Here is a 19,683-nt window from a genome sequence, read left to right on the forward strand (position 1 = left end):
AAAGCAAACACTGCCAGATAGTGAGAGTATGAAGACCAATGACTCAGCTCTTGCCCTCTGAGGGCTCACAGTTTGGTGGGAAAAAATCTGGGAGAAATATTTGACTAACCAAACTACTCAATTTCAGTGCACCTAAGCCTAGAGTCCATGCTTTTAAAGTGCTGGGCTATACTTCTGAGCGCTTAAAGTATTAGGGTCATGGGTAATACACCTTGGCTATTGGGATTCTACAGAGTGAGGCCACCAGATCTCCATGTGGCTTCCAAAGCATCTACTCCCAAAGAGTAATTTCTAGACCACTGTCAATGTGTCTCCCACAGAGTGAAAAAAGAGACATTGATTTAGGGTCCTTCCATGTGCTGGGCACTCTGTTGGGGACATAATATCCCAGTTAATCCTCACAACCATCTTGTGAGAGAGTTTTGGAAAGACGGCTAGTTGCCTACCTCTCCTTTTTTTACTTTCAGAGCCCTGGTTTTCTTTTTATGGTAGCAACATACTTAGTTAAAAACAAACAAACAAACAAACACAACACATACACACATAGAAACTCATCTTCTGACACTTTTTTTGCAGCTAGGTGTGGCCAGGTCTCTCCATTGAGATATAAGCAGAAGTCTCAAGGGAGAGATTATTTTTGCCAATAAAAAGACAAAGACTTAACAAAAAAAAGCTAATATCCTCTCCCTTTTCACCCCTGCCCCCTGGAAAGTGGACACTCTGCCTAGAAGTGGAGCAGCTCTTTTGTGACCATGAGGGTGGATGTCACACACAAAGACAGTGAAGCATAAAGATAAAAGGAAGCCTATTTCTTGGAGACATCCTTGAACAGCTGTATAACCTAGACTACCTTCCGCTGGGCTTCGTAGCCATAGGGATATAAATCTCTCCATTGTTTCAGCCATCACTGTTCTGCTCTTTTGCTTTTTTTCCCAGTCACATGAAACCCTAATTGGCACAGTAGGTATGGATATGGACTCCACTTAAAGATGGAGAAATTGAGGCTCAGAAGGATTAAGTTTCCTAGGGTCATCAACCTCTTAAGTGGTAAGACTAGATTCAAAGAGTTTCTACTACTAGAAGCAATGCCAGACTATTTGTTTCCACGCCATTTGCAATAAAGACCGTCTCTTGGTAAGGACTGGCTCTCCGTAAACATCACCCGACTCTCAGGAAAGATGACTGATGGATGAACTGCCCTGCCACCTCTCTACCAGCACCACCACACCCAGCTGAGCACCCTCAGAAGTGCCTCTGATTGTCTTGCTTCCACTGCCTCTGCGTTTCTCAGTCCCTCTTTGATGGACCCAACTTGCTGGCTCCTTCAGCCAGTTCCCACTCTCCACCCCCAGTTCCTATCCTTTGACTGTTAACCCTTCCTATACGTTTGCTATGAGCCCTGGGGAGGCAGGGGGATGAGGGAGGCCTCTGGACTCACCACTGGGAGATGGCCAGTTGAGTGGTTCCCCAGAGACTGGTCTCATTCCAGTCACCACTTACACATGGCTTCAGTCTCTGTATCTGACCAGCCTTGAGCCTGTCCCTGCCCATAAGCCCACCCACACCTCTCCTCCTCTCTTCTCTCCCCTCCCCTCTGCCCATCGGCTGGTTCCTAACCAAACAGCAACCTAACCTAGCTGAGGGCTGATCCCATCCCTCTTGTCAACTTCAAGGACAGAGCAAAGTCCTCTCTGCTGCCTGCTCTTCCTTCAACCTAGCTTCCATTTTGAGGACTTACCATGTGCTGGGCACTAAGGGCTCTGCTTGTGCTCTCTCCCTGCATCCCCCCTACAACCCACCATGGAAGGTACTATCATTATCCTCATTTCTTACAGGACTCCTGGCCACTGCCCCTCAGTCCCATATACCAGGCCTAAAGAGATGCTAGACCTAAATTCTGTTAATTTGATAGATAGGGTTTTAGCTAGAAATTACTCCTATACTGACTTACAGCTGAGATATTTGGGAAGGGAAAGAAACTAACGTCGATTTAGTGCCAACAGTGTGGGTGCCAGGGACTGTGGGTAGCATTTTCATCTTTCATACGCTACCTGACATTAGTTCATATAGTCATTTGCTCATTGCCTATCTCACCATAAAACAGAAGCTTCACTGAGGGCAGGTATGTTGTCTATCTTGCTCCCCACTGTATCCCAGACTGATAGCAGTACCTGGCACATAAAAGGTGCTCAGTAAATATCTGTGGAATGCCAAAACAAAAACAAAAACAACCCCCCCCCAAAAAAACCCCAGTGTTTAGGGACTTCCCTTGTGGTCTAGTGGTTAAGCCTCCGTGCTTCCACTGCAGCGGGCACAGGTTCGATCCCTGGTGGGGGAACTATGATTCCACATGCCGGGTGGCAAAAAAACAAAACAAAACAATATATATATATATATATATATATATATATATATATATATATATATATATATATGTATAATCTCCATGTAATGCATTCACAAGAATATCACCTCATTCACTCATAGCAACCCTGTGAGGAGGGAGCATTAGCTCTAAGTCATGGATGAGGAAATTCACATCGGGGGCACTTGCCCAAGGTCATTCAGATGGGCAGTGCTGGGGATGAGCTCTAACCCAGGTCTCTGGCTCTAAAGCTGTTTATTTCCATCAGTCCTGACAGCTCAAGAGAGCATGAGCATGAGAAAGTCTCTTACGTGTGCCGCTGTGAGGCCCCCACCAGCACACAGCCCCAGGTAGTGTTTGCTAAACTGGCACGAGGTTCTAGTGCCCAGCGTGGTGGTGGAGAGTTGGCCAGAAGGCGGGGCTGCACCTTGATTGCAGAAGGAGCTCCATCCCTGCAAGGGAAGAGAGCCACGCCTGTCCTCCTGCCCCAACCCTGCAGCCCCCAAGGATCCTTTTCACTGGTGGGTGTCCTCACAGCTTAAAAGAAGACTCAGTATGTTGAAGTAAGCCTTTCACCACCACAGCCTGAGTCACCCTGACTCTTCCCAGCCACTTACTATAGTAGCTCAGCTCGCAGGGCTGTGGAATGCGGGGGCCACGTCTGTAGGACACTGAGGAAGCCTTTCTCAGCCCAGGACTCCTTAGTCTGTTCCCCTCAGAGGTCCTGTCGGTCCCTAAGATGGGGCCAAGCAGCACACCTGAGACACTCTCCCCCAGTGCCCTCGTCCCCGAGTCTAAACAGGTGTGCGGCCAGATGTTCCTTTCACCACAAGGTCAACCAGGGGTGCCAAGAAAGGCAGGGACGGTTCTCCCAACAGCCTGAAGGAGGTTTGTTTGTGCAGAGGGGGTCACCCTGTGCCTTCCCCTGCCCCCATCCCTCACATACCCTACGTGGGGCTTTATTATCCATCCGTTTTTGTTTAGAACGGTGCAGATACCTTCCTCACGTCCATTCTTGCGAGGTGAGTCCCTAACTTCAAAGAAGTCCCCAAATAACCACAGCCAAAGATGTGCTGGGTTGCTCCTGACAGAGGCCCTGCAGTGTCCATCTGCACCTACAGATGCCCACCAAAGGACACCTAGCAATCCCAGGTTCATGAAGAACCCTTTGAACTTGATTAATTAAAAGACTTGTCTTTATATAATTCTGCCCTGAACACTTAATAAACAAGCAGCACGCTGATGTTCATGGAATTGAATCCTAAACAGCATCTCTGTGTGTTCTTCCAAGTAGAAAATTCTGCAGAGTACCGGGAATAGTGACATTGGTCTTACATATTCAGGTCCTACAAAGTCAGTGAAAATTCAAAAACAAATCGAGATTGAGTGGTACATCTTAATGTCCTCTACATAGAACATGAATATCAAATATCCATTTGCTTTTTTGCGAGTCTGAGGAATAATGCAAAATAAGTAGATTGCTTGTGGGGAAAAGGCAGATACAAATATGAAATGCCTGAATAAGAGTTTATAAATCACTTTTTCAGTAACTTGCATATTTCTGATTCCAAGTCGTTCATTTCCCTACTGCCTCATCGTTAAGTGGACCACAGACCCTCTGGAAATTTGGGGGCAAGCTACTGATCTTCTCCCCAGAGAAATGTATGAGTGCATTTTTTATATAATTTTGGGAGATTCCAGACCCTCGTAAGTCTATGATGGACTGTAGACCAAGAATCCTTCTCAACACACTGCTGGTACAGTGGTACTTGGTAAATCTTCTTCAAGGGCTATTTGGCAGTATCTATCAAAACATATACCTTTTAACTGAGTTCACTTCTCAGAATTTATGCTACAGGTATACATGTGCAAAATGATATATGTGCACAGTTACTTCTGCAACCTTGTATATAACAGGAAGATTGAAATAACCTAAACATTCATCACCGGGGGACATGACTAAGTAGCTGTGTGATGGAATAGCAGGCAGCTATAGAAAAAATGAGGAAGCTCTTTATGAAATGATATTAAGCAATCTCCGAGGTATATTGTTTTATTAATACAGTTGCAGAATTGTGTGTGTAATATGCTACCATTTATGTATTTTAAAAGGAAATATACATAAACAAATATCTGTCTGCATAGCAAACTATCTCTCAAAGAAGATGCAAGAAACTGGTAATATACATTTCACCTGCCTCCTAGCTGGTGAAAGGAGGTGGGAGGGAGGATTTTCTCTACATTCTATCCTTTCATACCCTTGTCATTTGTACCATGTGAATGTACTACTATTCAAAAATTAAATCAAGTCAATTTTTAAGGTAGTTTTATTAAATCTATGTCATTTAATATGATGCACTCATTGAGAATGATGTTTCTGAAGAATTTCTCATGACTTGGAAAAACTGCATAAATTAGATGAGAAAGAGCAGAAAATTGAATTATGAACAATTTACATCTTATTTTTCCTTATGATTATATGCTTACTTATATTTTCTAAATTACAATAAAATCAGTTAGGGTTTATTAACAAGAAAAAGATCCCCTGTCCAGATGACTTGCAAGTCAGAACCTGCAGCCTACTTCTTCCCCCAAATGCCAGCCCCATCCATCTAGGGGCTTTTGGACAGCCATGAACTCCAGGAGCTCAAACTCAGCTTCCTCCACCAGAAACCCCCAGATCTTTTCCTTCTTTAGATTTCAATCAGTTAATAACAATTACTAGACACCAGAAATCAGTCATCTTGACCCCTTTCTCCCTTGTTCCTCACCCAGCCCCCCACCTCCTGCCCCCAAACTGGCCACCAAGTCCTTTGATGCTACCTCTATGATCTCATCTCTGAAGGGTCCCCTCCTCCGCATTTCTGCTACTCCTCCCTGAGGTGGGACCTCACCAGCCCAAGATCTAGTCTTTCTCTGGCTCTCCCATCCACCTGTGCGTTAGAGGCATATCTCTAACGCACAGGTGGATGGGACCATCTGCTCCTCTGAGAGTCCCTACTGAGGTAAAGCCCATCCTTTCTGTGTGACATTCAAGGACCTTCACAGTCTCCCCCAACCAAACCTCCGAGACTCGGCCCTGACACTTTTCCATTCATTGCTCTCGGGTTGTTCCCCCGAGCAGCCCACATATTTTCACACCTCTGTTCCTTCTGCCCAGGATACCAGTAATCTTCCCTGTTTAGGAAATTTCTTCTCCTTCTTCCAGACACAGCTGAAATGTGCCCTCCTCGGTGGAATCTTGCCTGGCCTTCTCTCCATCGTGTACAGCAGAATTCATCACTCTGCTCCCGTACAGCCCGAAGCACAGGCAACTCCACTCCCTATATCTTATCAGAATTAACTGTATATGCTAGCACATGCTCCAACGTGTAAGCTCCCCTAGGGCGGGATATTATTCATCTCCATAGCCTCAAACGTGTAGCCGCCACACAAGGAGCATACACAGGGCACAATAAATTGCCTCTGAATAGAAAGTGTAGTGAAGTTGATAGGAAAATCATTCCAAATAAAATTTCACTTTATACAACTTCTCGGCCATAAATCTAACACTGTAGTAAAATCCAGTTGCTTTAGTATTTAAGCCCTGGATATTTGCCTAGCAGTCTTCACATGCAGACACTTCACAATGAAGGAAACAAGTTGATACTAATTCACTTTAGCGGTTAATTTACATTGTACTGGCCTGCACATCCGTATATTTATTTAATGCCCAGAGCATTAGTCTTTCATTCACAAAGCTCAAAAGAAGATGAACAGACGCCGCTAAAACTTTTCAAATATTTTCCAGTCAGGCTAAACAAAACAAAGAACATTTCACCAGAAAGGCATGCTTTTGTTTAAATGATTACTAAGTTAAAATTAGGGATAAAACCAAGGACACTGTGCAGTGACATGTTTTAGATTCAGCGTCCCCAAAGGAAAAAAATCAAAAAGAATCTCCTCACTCTTAGTTTATAATAAAATATAAACCAGTCTTCCATGGAAGGCAGACATCTCCTTTCATGGGGTTGGTCTCCAGGTCTACGGGTGTGCATCAAATTAACCAAACAACACTCACTGTCACTTAAATTCTCCTCACTGTTGTAGTAGACAAAGGAATTTCTCAGTGTGTATGTGTTTTTTACCTCAGTTCTGCGTCCCTAAGCCAAGCAAGTATCTCTCAACAGCTTTTTAGTGGCAGTGTTAAAGGTCCCCCAAACCCACTCTCAGCATTCACTTTCAGGGGATTAGTGAGTCCCTTTTTGTTCCCAACTTTGATAAGTACCTGGTCAGGTCTCCCATCTGTCAAAAGGTAGATTACTTGTGTTTCTTTATCAGCAAAAGCAATTTGCAGGGCACTCAAGGTGTTTGTGGAACTTCCAATCTACAGAAAAGAGAGAGAGAGACATACCAAGTACATACTTGAATCTCAAAAAAGATCTCACAAACAAGTGTTATTTATTCTCTGCTTCCAAAAAGAAAAGTACTTATGAAATAAAAGATACATTTAAATTAGATTGAGATAATAATTTAAGCCCAGGAATTCCAAGAAGACAAATCCCTGGATATGTCATAAAAGCATCTATGCAGACAGTCCCAGGATAGCTAGAAGCCAGGATGATGGATTTCCTGTCCTGACGACAGAGTTCTTAATTCAATTTTATCTTTGTGTTTCTGTGGCAGGCACTAACTCAGTTACTGTTCATTCAGCTGTCGAAACGGCTTAAACATGCAGCCTGAATACACCCGGGCGGGGACCATGTTAGTTTCCAACGAGGATTGATTCATGACACCCAATATTCAGCAAACATGAGTGTGGTGTCATGAGCAATCCGGAGGTACAGGAAACTGTAAAGTTGTAAAACTCCTGCAGTTTCTGCCCAGGGAGGTACAGAACTGACAAAGGTGTCACTCCAAAACTCAGAATGAAAAAAAGCCAGACCAACAGCAAGTACATGACTTTTGTTATGCCCATGAGAGGGCTCAGGTCACAGGGCAACCAACTGGCCCCAAATCTGGGGAGGGATGGGCCCCTGGAGAGTCAGGCAAGAGGCCAGCCCTGGCATTCTGGGACAGGATGCAGCCAGACACTAGAAGAAGAGTTGGGCTGGGGTGACTGGTGAATCAGCGGAGGCTGCCAGGTGTATGTTGGCGAGAGGCCACAGATATGGGGGCATCGGCGATCTCTTGAAGGCTGTTTCACCACAAACCCCACAGGGTGCTCACAGAATAGATTGGGAGAGTCTAGAGAAAGTCTCCTTCACGGTGCAGAACTGGGGGAGAGAGACACAGGAATCTGCATAGAGACCCTCTCCCCACTCTCCCCGGCAGAACAAAAGCCTTAATCTGTGTGTGTATATGGGGTCGGGGGTCAGGGGGTGGGGGGGCAACAATGAACATGCTCACCCTAGGGCGCTGGTCAAAACCCAGGAAGGCTGGGGGAAGGAAAGAGGAAACAACAAACTCCCTACACCTGCGGAAGGAGCAGGGCCACGTGCTGGACTCAGAGATACTGAGCAGGCCACACCCCTGAGGCTCCTGGACACCATGCCTGATTAAGACTGAGGCTTATTCAGAGAACACCCACCCCCATCACTCCCCTAGAAACATCAACTAACAAATAACTTCCAAGAGAAACGCTCTCTTTGAGGCCCAGGGTGAAGGGAAAAACCAAAAGCCGAGGATGAAGCAGACAACCCGCTGACACGTCATCCCCTACCCTAACACACAGTATCGCTGCAAGAATTCGAGGGATATGGTGCAAACAAACAAACCTCAGACCCAGCCCAACTCCTAATTAGAGTAATTTTAACCCACCCCACAAAGAAAGGCATGCTCATTTCCAGGCATTAAAAATATTTATCTCAGTCTCTATATACTGCACATGATGTCCAGCTTTTAACAAAAAATAAGCATATAAATAGAAGAGTAAACAACATACTACCGAGAGACAAAAGTACTCATCAGACACAAACACAGATATGACACAGATGCTGAAACCATCTGACAGAAAATTTAAAATAACTGTGATTCATACATTTAAAACCTCTAATGGCAAAGGTGAACATTCGAGACCAGGTGGGCAATTTCAGCAGAGATGGAACCTTAAGACATAATAGAATAAAAATGCTAACAATAAAAAACTCAGTAGGATGGTGAAGAAGTCTTTCAAAGAGTTCAGAGTACAGTTGTTCCTTGGTATCCACAGGGGTTGGTCCAGGACCCTCTCCCCTTGACAGATACCAAAATCTGCAGATGCTCAAGTCCCTTATATAAAATGGCATAGTATTTGCATATAACCTATGCACATCCTCACATATACTTTATTTATTTTTAAAGTAAATTTATTTATTTATTTTTGGCTGCGTTGGGTCTTCGCTGCTGCACGCGAGCTTTTCTCTAGTTGCGGCGAGCAGGGGCTGCTCTTCGTTTTGGTGCGCGGGCTTCTCATTGCGGTGGCTTCTCTTGTTGCAGGGCACAGGCTCTAGGCACGCGGGCTTCAGTAGTTGTGGCGCACGGGCTTAGTTGCTTCACAGCATGTGGGAGCTTTCCGGACCAGGGCTCGAACCCGTGTCCCCTGCATTGGCAGGAGGATTCTTAACCACTGCACCACCAGGGAAGTCCCATCCTCCCATATACTTTAAATCTTCTCTAGGTTATGTATAATACCTAATACAGTTCAAATGCTATGTAAATAGTTGTCAGCGTGCAGCAAATTCAAGTTTTGGTTTTTGGAACTTTCTGGAATTAAAAAAAAAATTCCATCTGGGGTTGGTTGAATCCATGAATGAGGACCCTATAGACACAGAGGAATGACTGTAGGTTCAAAACAGCCATGGAAAGAACTAGTGAACGTGAAGATAGAGGAATAGGAATTACCCAAATTAAAATACAAAGAGAGGGCTTCCCTGGTGGCGCAGTGGTTGAGAATCTGCCTGCCAATGCAGGGAACACGGGTTAGAGCCCTGGTCTGGGAAGATCCCACATGCCGCGGAGCAACTGGGCCCGTGAGCCACGAGTACTGAGTCTGCGTGTCTGGAGCCTGTGCTCCGCAACAAGAGAGGCCACGACAGTGAGAGGCCCGCGCACAGCAATGAGGAGTGGCCCCCGCTTGCTGCAACTAGAGAAAGCCCTCGCGCAGAAACGAAGACCCAGCACAGCCATAAATAAATAAAATAAATAAATTTTTAAAAAAATACAAAGAGAAAAGAGAGCAAATCAAAACAGAAAAGAGCATCAGAGAGCTATGGAACAGTATCAAATGGTCTGATATATGCTTAATTGGAAACATAGGAGAAGAGGGAAAACAGGACAGAAGAAATATTTGAAAAAAAAATAACGGCTGAGAATTTTCCAAAAACAATGACAGACATAACCCCATGGACCCAAGAAGGTCAGATAACACCAAGTAGGATAAATAAAATAGATCACCTAACACTTCTGCCAGAGCAGTATACAAGGAAGCCAAGTAGTGAGCTGGGACTTTCATCCCCACCAACTGTACCACGTCCTCCCTGCTCAATGATGTCCACTCCCACCCAGCAGTAACAAGGTGCTCCTCCCCATCAGGTGTCAACAGAGTTCGAGTGGGGAACCTGAACTTCAACCTGCACCTGGAAATATGAGGCAGGGCCCACCCATCCCCCTGACAGAGCAGTGTGAGACAGCCAACTAAATAGAAGGCTAGAAGAATATCCAGAGTCTCATAACATAAAACAAAAATGTCTAGGATTCAACTGATAATCAGTCCATCGTACCAAGAAGCAGGAAGCTCTCAACCTGAAATGAAAAAGATAATAGATACCAACAGCAAGAAGACAAATATGTTAGAATTATTCGACAAAAATTTTAGATTAGCCATGAAAAAAATACTTCAGCTAGCAATTACCAACAATCTTGAAACAAATGAAAACTAAAATGCATCAGCAAAGAAAAAGAAGGTCTCATCAGAGAAAAAAAAAGACACGAAGGAGAACCAAATGGAACTTTTAGAACTTAAAAATAACAATAACTAAAATTTTTTAAATTCTCTGACTCAAGGACTGGCTATGCCAGCTGACCACTGCTCTGTGACACCAGCACACGGCAGGCTCAGAACGTCTGAGTGTTGTCCTGAACTTGCTGGGTTGATTCCTGGACCAAACCAGTCCAAAGAATAATAGAGGAATCTGGTCTTCTTGAAAATGAATTTTGCACATTCAGCAAGCAAGCAAGGGTTCTTCAATGAAGACTTTTGAAGAGAGCAGAATCACACTTTACAAAAAAATGATCTGACATACTTTTAGCCACTTAGATGGCTGATACTATTCATCAGTGATTTTTACACAAAGCAGAACCCACTTATGTTTTTACCCAATGAGATTACATATATAATATCTTGTTATCACAAACTCTAAATTAGTGGGCTCTGAATTAAGATATTTCCTACTGTAAAAGAAGACAACATATGTCCCAAGGAACTTCAATGGATAATCCTGGACATTTAACAAATTGATTATGAATTCAATATTCTTTCCCAGCATAAGGTAGCCAGTTAGGACAAAATTTTACAGGCATTAATATTTCTTATAGATTTCCTCCTCCCATTTTTATTTTATTTATTTATTTGGCCATGCTGCGCAGCTTGTGGGATCTTAGTCCCCTAACCAGGGATCGAACCTGGGCCTTTGGCAGTGAAAGCACGACTCCTAACCACTGGACTGCCAGGGAATTCCCCCTCCTTCCATTTTTAAAAAACAAATCCCAGGGGAACTCCAGAACATCCCAATGACAGTGCAAGTTCTGCTTGGTTAATATTCAGGGAGTGTCACTAACACCCATGTGCGGCTTCCTGCCAAATCCAGGACTCTAAACGCAGGCACAGAACTATTTTAAAGATACTTGAGATCCATATTGGACTTCTAAGAATAACTCTTGATCTCAGTTTTAGTATATCTTAAATATCTGGAATGCTATGTGGTTCTAGAAAAAGAACTTTTAAAATTAAGTTCAAGACAAGAGAAAATTTGAGGAAAGGCAAATTCTCCCCAGTAATCTGTGTAAATGCCAAGAGCAGCAGCTTTAAAGTTCTCCAAGTAAAATGCAGGCCTGAAGAAAGTATTTCACCTTCTTATGATATCCTGCTGCCCTATCTCTCTCCTTGCTTTCAGCCCTTACCACTCACACTGTACTGTATGTTTCCACAGGTTCATTACTTTTGAACAAAGTCCACTGTTAAAAACAGCTGTAATATATCATTTGAAGCAAGAATGAAGCGTCAGAAGAAACAAATATGAATATTTAAGTAAAAAAAAATTATATTTTGAAACTCGTTTTCATAAAAGTGCTGAGACTTGAGCCAAGAGCAGTGCTGTCAATAGAAGCTTATCTAAATGTTAGATATTGACAGAAAAGACTGAATTAACATGACCTCTGTAAGCAAAATGAACGTCTGTGTGAAGCCATGGCTATCCTTGGCGTTCAAAGCACTTTCTCAAGCATTTCTATCCTGATCTCTATCCTTCTTCTCCCAGACCCAGCCTCCTTCTTACCTTAATGTCTCTAACCCAGGCCTGGGCCCCTTTCAAATTATCCTCATCAATTTCAACAAGTTTTTCCCGCCAAGCAACGGCTTGAGCATCAAACTGCACAAAATTGAATTTCCTTTTATACTTCAGCTGCTCCTGTAAGAGACAATTATTATTTAGCCATGAAACCACTTATGTGTGAGAAAAGATTAGGACAGATCATGGTTTGATACATTTTAATCGTTTGATATCTCTTTTCAGTTCTAGAAGCTAAAAATTATATTCAATAGAGAAAATCTTTCCTAGTTCAAAAGGCATTTAAATAAAATTTACATACAGGTTGGCTATTAAACATTTACAAATGTATATATGTATAAACATATATATATATATCACATATATGTATAAGTTTATATGTATAATGTGATATTAAATCTTGTGTTTAATACTGACATTAATGGTATACCGAATATGCACACTAAACACTTAAAAGAATCCAAAAGAGTGTTATCGCTTTGGTCAACATCTTTTTGGTAAAGCTATTATTTGGTTACAGATTTATTCACTTGGCTTCCATCCATCAGCTCATGTTTCTCCAGTAGAAGTTCATCCAATTAAAAATTCTATTTTGTATTTGTCAAACACTCCCTGCCATTGTTTTCTATGGTTCATACTCACGTCAAGACTACCAAGTCATGACAGTCCTCTGATAGCCATTTATATGTGTGGAAACTAGGAGTTAGGGAGTGTTAGCAGCCTGCTTTGGGTAGTACAACTCAGAGGCAGCACAGGTGGAATGAGGACCAGAAGCTCCTGACCATCAGCCCACGCTCCTCCCGCACATTAGTTCTGGGGCCAGTGCATGCAGCATCCCTAACACGCACTGGTAATTAAAATAAGCATGCCGAGCTGAAGAGTATCTGGAAAACAATGGAGGCGTGTGCACACCACAGATTCCAGGATAGAGAAAACCTGGGGCAATGGACATAGCAATTTCCTTAGCAACCCGTATATGTTATAGGAAGGACCCACAGAAGGAAGGGTCTGCTTGCAAAGAACTGATGATGCTCTCACTGGCAAAAGGGAGCCTTTTTCTGAAGTGGCTTTTCTGTGATTTCTGAGTGCAAACCTGGCCTGTGCATCTCTCATAACCACTACAGGTGTTGACTGGCGGAGATGCACTCATGATACTCAGGCCCCCAGGTGCTTGATCCCGACAGCTCCATCTCACCTGTATGAGCTGGATGATCTTGTTCTTCACCAGGTCCAGTTTCCCCTTCATTGAGTGAGACGTGTCAATGAGAATGTAGACACAATCACTAGGCACTTTTCCAAAAAGGACTTGACTCCCATTCTGTAGCCGTTTAATCCTAGGCAGGAAATAGTTGAAAGGGAATGGTTAGAGCCTGTGGCACTCAGAGCATCTTCCTAAGAACTTAACGATACCTCTACAGAGGAAAATCAATAGGACAGAAAAATAAATCCAGTAGTGGGCTCCAAAGCCAAAAGTAAATTACTTCCAGTCATCTGATATTTTTGAGGCCTTTAGCTATGACTTCACACCATTTATTCTTCTAACCCTGCTGACTGCAGTCAAGCTAGTAATGCCAGCACATTCCTGAAGCTTCAATGAAGCTTATGGATAGAATCAAGCAACCCCAGATCCCAGTAATAACCAAGCACTAGGTGGTCATGTAAGCAGGACTGCTTCTGTGGTCCAGGCTCAGGATCCCATCACAGGATGTAGATTAAATTCATGGTTGCAGGCAAACCCTGGGGGAGAGGGTGGGGCAGACAAAAAAAATACTTGAAACTGAGTTCAGAGTTCAGCAAGGCCCAGTCAACTAGACTTTACAGGGCAAAACACTGAAGAGGAGATCACTGCATAGGAGAGAAAGAGCGTCAGAGAGGGATGGAAAGAGAGATTGAAAGGGAGAGACAATGTGCTCCAGATATCTGCAGAAAGGTGCCCTGGAGATTTTGGCTAAGTTATGATCAGGGCATGTGTGTGAAGAAACTAATGAAGCCAGGGAATAAATCACCAAAAAAGTAATAGATGGACCAACCCCTCAGAGCTCACACAAGTCTGGAAATAGTTCATCTTCCAATCAGCCAGAGTGGAAAAGCCTCCATAATGCATGTGGCCTCAAGTAGAGTCCTCACAAGGGTATTGCCTTAAAAATAGGACCAAATTAGTCCTGAACTAAAGGCTCCCTTGCACCTATGCTGACATAACTTAAAAGCAAGCCCCAGAGTAACTTAACTGCATTCCAAGTAACAACTGCATCACAGAACACACATAAAAAATGCATCAAAATCCAGTACCCAACAATGTAGAATTCAAAATATCTGGCATCCAGTAGAAAATCACCAGGCACACAGAGAAGCAGGAAAATATGACCCATAACCAGAAGAAAGACAGATCAAAAGAAACATACCTCAAAATGACACAGATGATAGAATTTGCAAAAAAGGATGTTACGCAGCTATTGTAAACATAATCCATATGTTCAAGAAGGTAAAGTAGGAACAGAATGAGGAGAGGAATGGAAGATCTAAAAAAAAATCCTCTGAGGAAATGTCTAGAGATATACAATGACTGAAATGAAAAATACACTGCATGCTATTAACAGTGAAGTAGACACTAGCAGAAGAAAAGATCAGGGAATTTTAAGAAATACATAGTAATAGTAAACAATTCAAAATAAAACACTGAGAGAAAAAGGTTAAAAAAATATAACAGGGGCTTCCCTGGTGGCGCAGTGGTTGAGAATCTGCCTGCCGATGCAGGGGACACGGGTTCGAGCCCTGGTCTGGGAAGATCCCACATGCCACGGAGCGGCTGGGCCCGTGAGTCACAACTACTGAGCCTGCGCGTCTAGAGCCTGTGCTCCGAAACAAGAGAGGCCACGATAGTGAGAGGCCCACGTACCGCGATGAAGAGTGGCCCCCGCTTGCCGCAACTGGAGAAAGCCCTCGCGCAGAAACGAAGACCCAACACAGCCAAAAATAAATAAATAAAATAAATAATAATTTAAAAAAAAACAGTACTTGAGGAAGAACTAAAGGTCCTTGACTTTGTTTAAAAAAATATATATATAACAGAATAAGCAACCCATGGAACAATATCAAGGAGTCTAACACATGTGTAATTAGACACTAAGGAGGGGGAAGGGGGGACAGAAAAATATTTGAAGAAATACAATCAAATGTTCCCAGTTTTGATGAAAACAATACACCCACAGATCCAAGAAGCTCAAAGAACCCAAATAGAAAGAAAAAAAAAAACCACAACACCACGACACATCATAATATAATGGCTGAAATTTAGTGATAAAGAAAAAAATCTTAAAAGGAACCAGAGACAACATAGGAGTAATAGGTGACTTCTCATCATGCAAGCCAAAAAGAATGGGGAACGATTTTTAAAGTATTAAAAGATAAAACTGTAAACCTAGAATTCTATACTTAGCAAAAATACCTTCCAAAAATAAAAGTAAATTCAAGAGTTTTTCAGACTAAAACAGCTGAGAGAATGCATCACCAACAGACCTGTGCTAGGATCTATACAAAAAGAGTAAAGAGTAACAGAAATTAAAAATATGTGAATAAACACAAAATAACATTTATTCTCATTTTAAATCTGTTTACAAGACAATTGATTGTTTATAATGTATTTTGGGTTTATAGCATATGTGGAAGTAAAGTGTAGGACAGCAATAGGCAAGTCAGAAAGGGAATGGAAGCTGAAGACTTTCATGATGTACGTGAAGCAATATATTATTATTTGAAGCTAGAATGTGATAAGTTAAAGATGTATATTGTAAATGCTAAAGTAGTCACACCACAACAAAACAAAACAAAGAGGTAGAGTTAACAAGCCAATAGTGGGGATAAAATGGAATTGTAAAACTATTCAAACAAAAGTAGGCAGAAAAGGGTATAAAGGGAACAAAGAACAGGTGGAACAAATAGAAAACAAATAGCAAGATCTTAGGTTTAAATCCAACTAAATCAATAATCACATTAAATATAAATGATCTTAACACTCCAATGAAAAGCAGAGATTGTCAGATTGGATTAAATATAATATCCTTACATATTCTGTTGACAAGTAGCCTATTTCAATATAAGATACATATAGGTAAAGGTAAAAGGACAGATAAAAGACAAATCCTGCCGAAAATAACAAAAGAAAGCCAGAGTAGCTATATTGATATTAGACAAAGCAGATTCCATAACAAAGAATATTACCAAAGATAAAAAGGGACATTTCATAACAATAAGGGAGTTGATTCATCAAGAGGACCTAACAACACTAAATGTACATGTATTGTCTAACTGAGCTTCAAATTACATGAAGAAAAAATTTTAGAACTGAAAGAAGAATTGGACAAATACACAACTATAGCTGGAGATTCTAACACTCTTCTCTCAATAATTTATAGAACAATTAAGCAGAAAATCAGTAATAATATGGAAGATTTGAATAATACTATCAACCAACTTGAGCTGAGATATTTAAAGCATTCTCCACCCAACAAAAGTGGGTTTTTCTTCATATTCTGGGCCACAAAACAGATCTCAACAGATTTATAAGAACTGAAATCATACAGTATTTCTCTGTCCACAGTGAAATTAAAAGCTATCAGGAAATATCCACAAATACTTGGGAAGTAACCCTTTGGTCAAAGAAGAAATCAAAGGGGAAATCAGAAAATGTTTTGAGATGAATGAAATGAAATACAACATATCAAAATTTGTGAGAGACAGCTAAAGCACTACTCAGAGGGAAATTTATAAAATTAAATGTTTATATTAGAAAGGTAGGTCAAGATCAGTGATCTAAGTATCTATCTTAAAAAACTTAAACCCAAAGTAAAGAGAAAGAAGGAAATAATAAAGATAAGAGTAGAAATCAATGACATAGAAAGGAGAAAACTTTACAGAGAAACAAAACAAAACAAAACAACAACAACAGTGAAACCAAAAGCCAGTTCTTTGAAAAGACTGATAGGACGGATAACCTCCAGTCAGACTTAGAAAATAAAGATGACATAAATGACCAATATCAGCTCTATGTATATTTAAAGAAATTGAATGCAGAGTTAAAAAAAAAAAAACCTTCCCACAAAGAAAAACTCCAGGCCCAGATGGCTTCAATGGTGAATTCCATGAATATTTAAGGGGGAGATGATACTAATACTCCATGAAGTCTTCCAGAAAATACAAGAGGAGAGAAACCTTCCCAGCAACCCTTGATACCTGGTGGGAGGAGAGGGAAAAACAGACCCAGGAGCTGCCAGGTGGGGTGTCTTCTAAGCAGCTTCCCTTTCCCCAGATTTGAAATCCAAACTACTCTCCTTATGGAGTCAATCCCAAAACCATAAGCACAGAAGACTCCAGAAGCAAGGATTACTCTTTCTGAGTAACCCATCACCAGCTGGGTTTTGAGAAACTGGGGCTCTGCAGAGTATATATGGGGGGAGACAGGTGTCTGCAGCTCGTGGTTTATAACAGAAAACATGGAAGGAGGGAAAAAGCTCTGATTGCAAGTGACTACTACAGGCTGGGTACTAGCCTAAACTCATTAGACTTAGTATCTAAACTAATCCACAGAACACATTTGTAAATGGCATTATCATTCCTGCTTTATAAATGAGAAAGCTGATGCACAAAGACACTGACTAACCTGCCCAGGGTCACAGAAAATAGCAGACTGGGATTAGAATCCAGCTCTATCTGACCTTAGGGCCCATCACCTAAATGCACGTGGTCTTCATATTCTAGAGCATCATCTAGAGCACCTCCCTTGGCATCAGCGAGATGAAAGCATTGAGCTAGGTCACCCCACGGAGCTGATGTTGAGGTCACAGCCTAGCACACTAGACTCTTATGAGCATTACCATATTTTAAGAACCAGCAGGGTTGAGAGGGACCACATGAAGTTATTTTTAGCAGATTTCTAATATGTATATATATATATTATTCCATTGCATATAAATGTTTCACAACATTGTAACAGTTGCCTTGAAAGGTAATATTCAAGAGTACAGAGGACAGGTGTCATACAGTCTGCTATACACCTGAGGCCCACAAAAAATGCAAGACATAAGCAGAAGTGTTCCTTTGCCTCCTGCAGTGATGCACAATCAACGTGATAACTACATCTTTGTTTGCTGTTTTTCAGAGTCTGCACTGGCATCAAGGCAGCTCAGAATCTGCATCCAAACATCCCCTTTGGTTATGAACAATGAGGCCAACAGCAAACCATCAGATGGCAACCTTGACGTAACAATGCTTATTGGCCATTTCTCTCGGTTGAGCTTTACCAAGAGCTCAAGCAGACTTGAATTTCAAGAGAGACTGGATCATGCAATGTACCCTCATGCAATACACCAACCTCCTCCGGATCCGGGCCAGGACTGCATGAATTCTCTCACTGTACCATGTGTACTTCTCCTTGGTAATGCAGACGTGGACCAAGCTCCCATCCTTCCAGGGAGCGTGGACAAATCTGCTGCAGTATTTCGCATGCACTGTCTTCTTGCTGGTCTCCTAAGGAGAAGACACAGGACAGAAGCCACTCAGAAACCATTCAAAGAAGAAAAGTCCCCAGATGGTACCTCCACTGCTGCCTTATTTATTCAGCTCCTAGCACCCACTCCCACCATAAAATCATTCAACAGTTGGTTCAACCAAACATATTCCCGGGGCCTACTCCATATGGAGCCCTGCGCTGGATGTCGTGAATGACGGTCAGAAAGACATGGGCAATCCCATTTGTGCCCAGAGAAGCTAATGTTTCCAGCAGGGAGATTCTAAACACACACACAGGCACACACCTACATATACAAACACACAGAAAGTAGCAATGTAGAACGCTAGCACCCAGTACCTGGTCCTGGGTTGAGACAGTAATGATTGGGCAAGTTCTGGCAAAGAAGAAGGAGTTCACAATGGTCTAGAGGGTCAGGGAGATCTAGAGGAGGTGGGACTTAAGACACCCCAAGCATCTTCCCACTGTTACTCCCAGCCCCAAACGAAGAAAAGTAGTAAAGAACCCCATGCCACATCTAGTGTCCTTCCTGGACATACGGAACTGGCCCAAGGACAAAGTCTTCCCACAAAGAGAGCTTTCCGAAGGACTGTCTCTATCACTCATCCAACCAGTTTATAAATGCATCAAGCACCACTCCGCCAGGCCCTGTTCTAGGCACCAGGAATACAATCCATAAAAGAAGACCAAAATCCCTGCCTTCATGGAGCTCACATGACAGGAAAAGAGCCAGATGATAAACCAATACTCATCTAGCAGGTCAGAGGAGGACAAACGCTGTGGAGACAAATAAGGCAAGGAAGGAGAAGAGCAAATGCTGAGCGACAGGGGAGGGGAAGGGGCAAGTTAAAACCTAGAAGGGAAAGCCTCAAAGAGAAGACGAAATATGAGTGAAACCTGAGGGAACAAAGAGTGTGGCCCTTTGGAGGTCTGGGGGGAGTCTGAGGACACAGCAAGGACAAAAGCCCTTAGGTAAGTGTTTGTCTAGCATGTCTGTAGACTTTTAGGAAGGGCAGTGTAGCCAAAACATAGTGAGTGAGGGAAAGAGCAAGATGAAGCCAGAGAAATAGGAGAAGGAGGACCAGGAAGCAGCTGCTGTAAAGCTTGCTCACTGATGGAAATGATTCTGGCTTGTCCTCTGAATGAAAAAAGGAACCATCCAAGGGCCTTAACATAAGAAGCGACACAATGTTTTTAAATTGAGATACAATTGACATTTAACATTTTATTAGTTTTAGGTGTACAACATAATGATTTGATACATGGATATA

At 42.3% G+C, this 19,683-nt stretch overlaps 1 protein-coding gene across 1 annotated transcript in view; it reads right to left on the reverse strand.

Moving 5' to 3' along the window:
* The window catches only part of VWA3B (von Willebrand factor A domain containing 3B), a 234,457-nt gene that overhangs the window by 112,165 nt on the left and 102,609 nt on the right, over nt 1–19,683 (reverse strand). The window contains 4 exon segments of the mRNA XM_057558670.1: nt 6,633–6,731; nt 11,878–12,009; nt 13,085–13,223; nt 18,257–18,411. Of these exon segments, the coding sequence (XP_057414653.1) occupies nt 6,633–6,731; nt 11,878–12,009; nt 13,085–13,223; nt 18,257–18,411 (525 nt within the window).

The sequence above is a fragment of the Balaenoptera acutorostrata genome, chromosome 12, assembly GCF_949987535.1.
Source record: "Balaenoptera acutorostrata chromosome 12, mBalAcu1.1, whole genome shotgun sequence".
Taxonomy (NCBI): Eukaryota; Metazoa; Chordata; class Mammalia; order Artiodactyla; family Balaenopteridae; genus Balaenoptera; species Balaenoptera acutorostrata.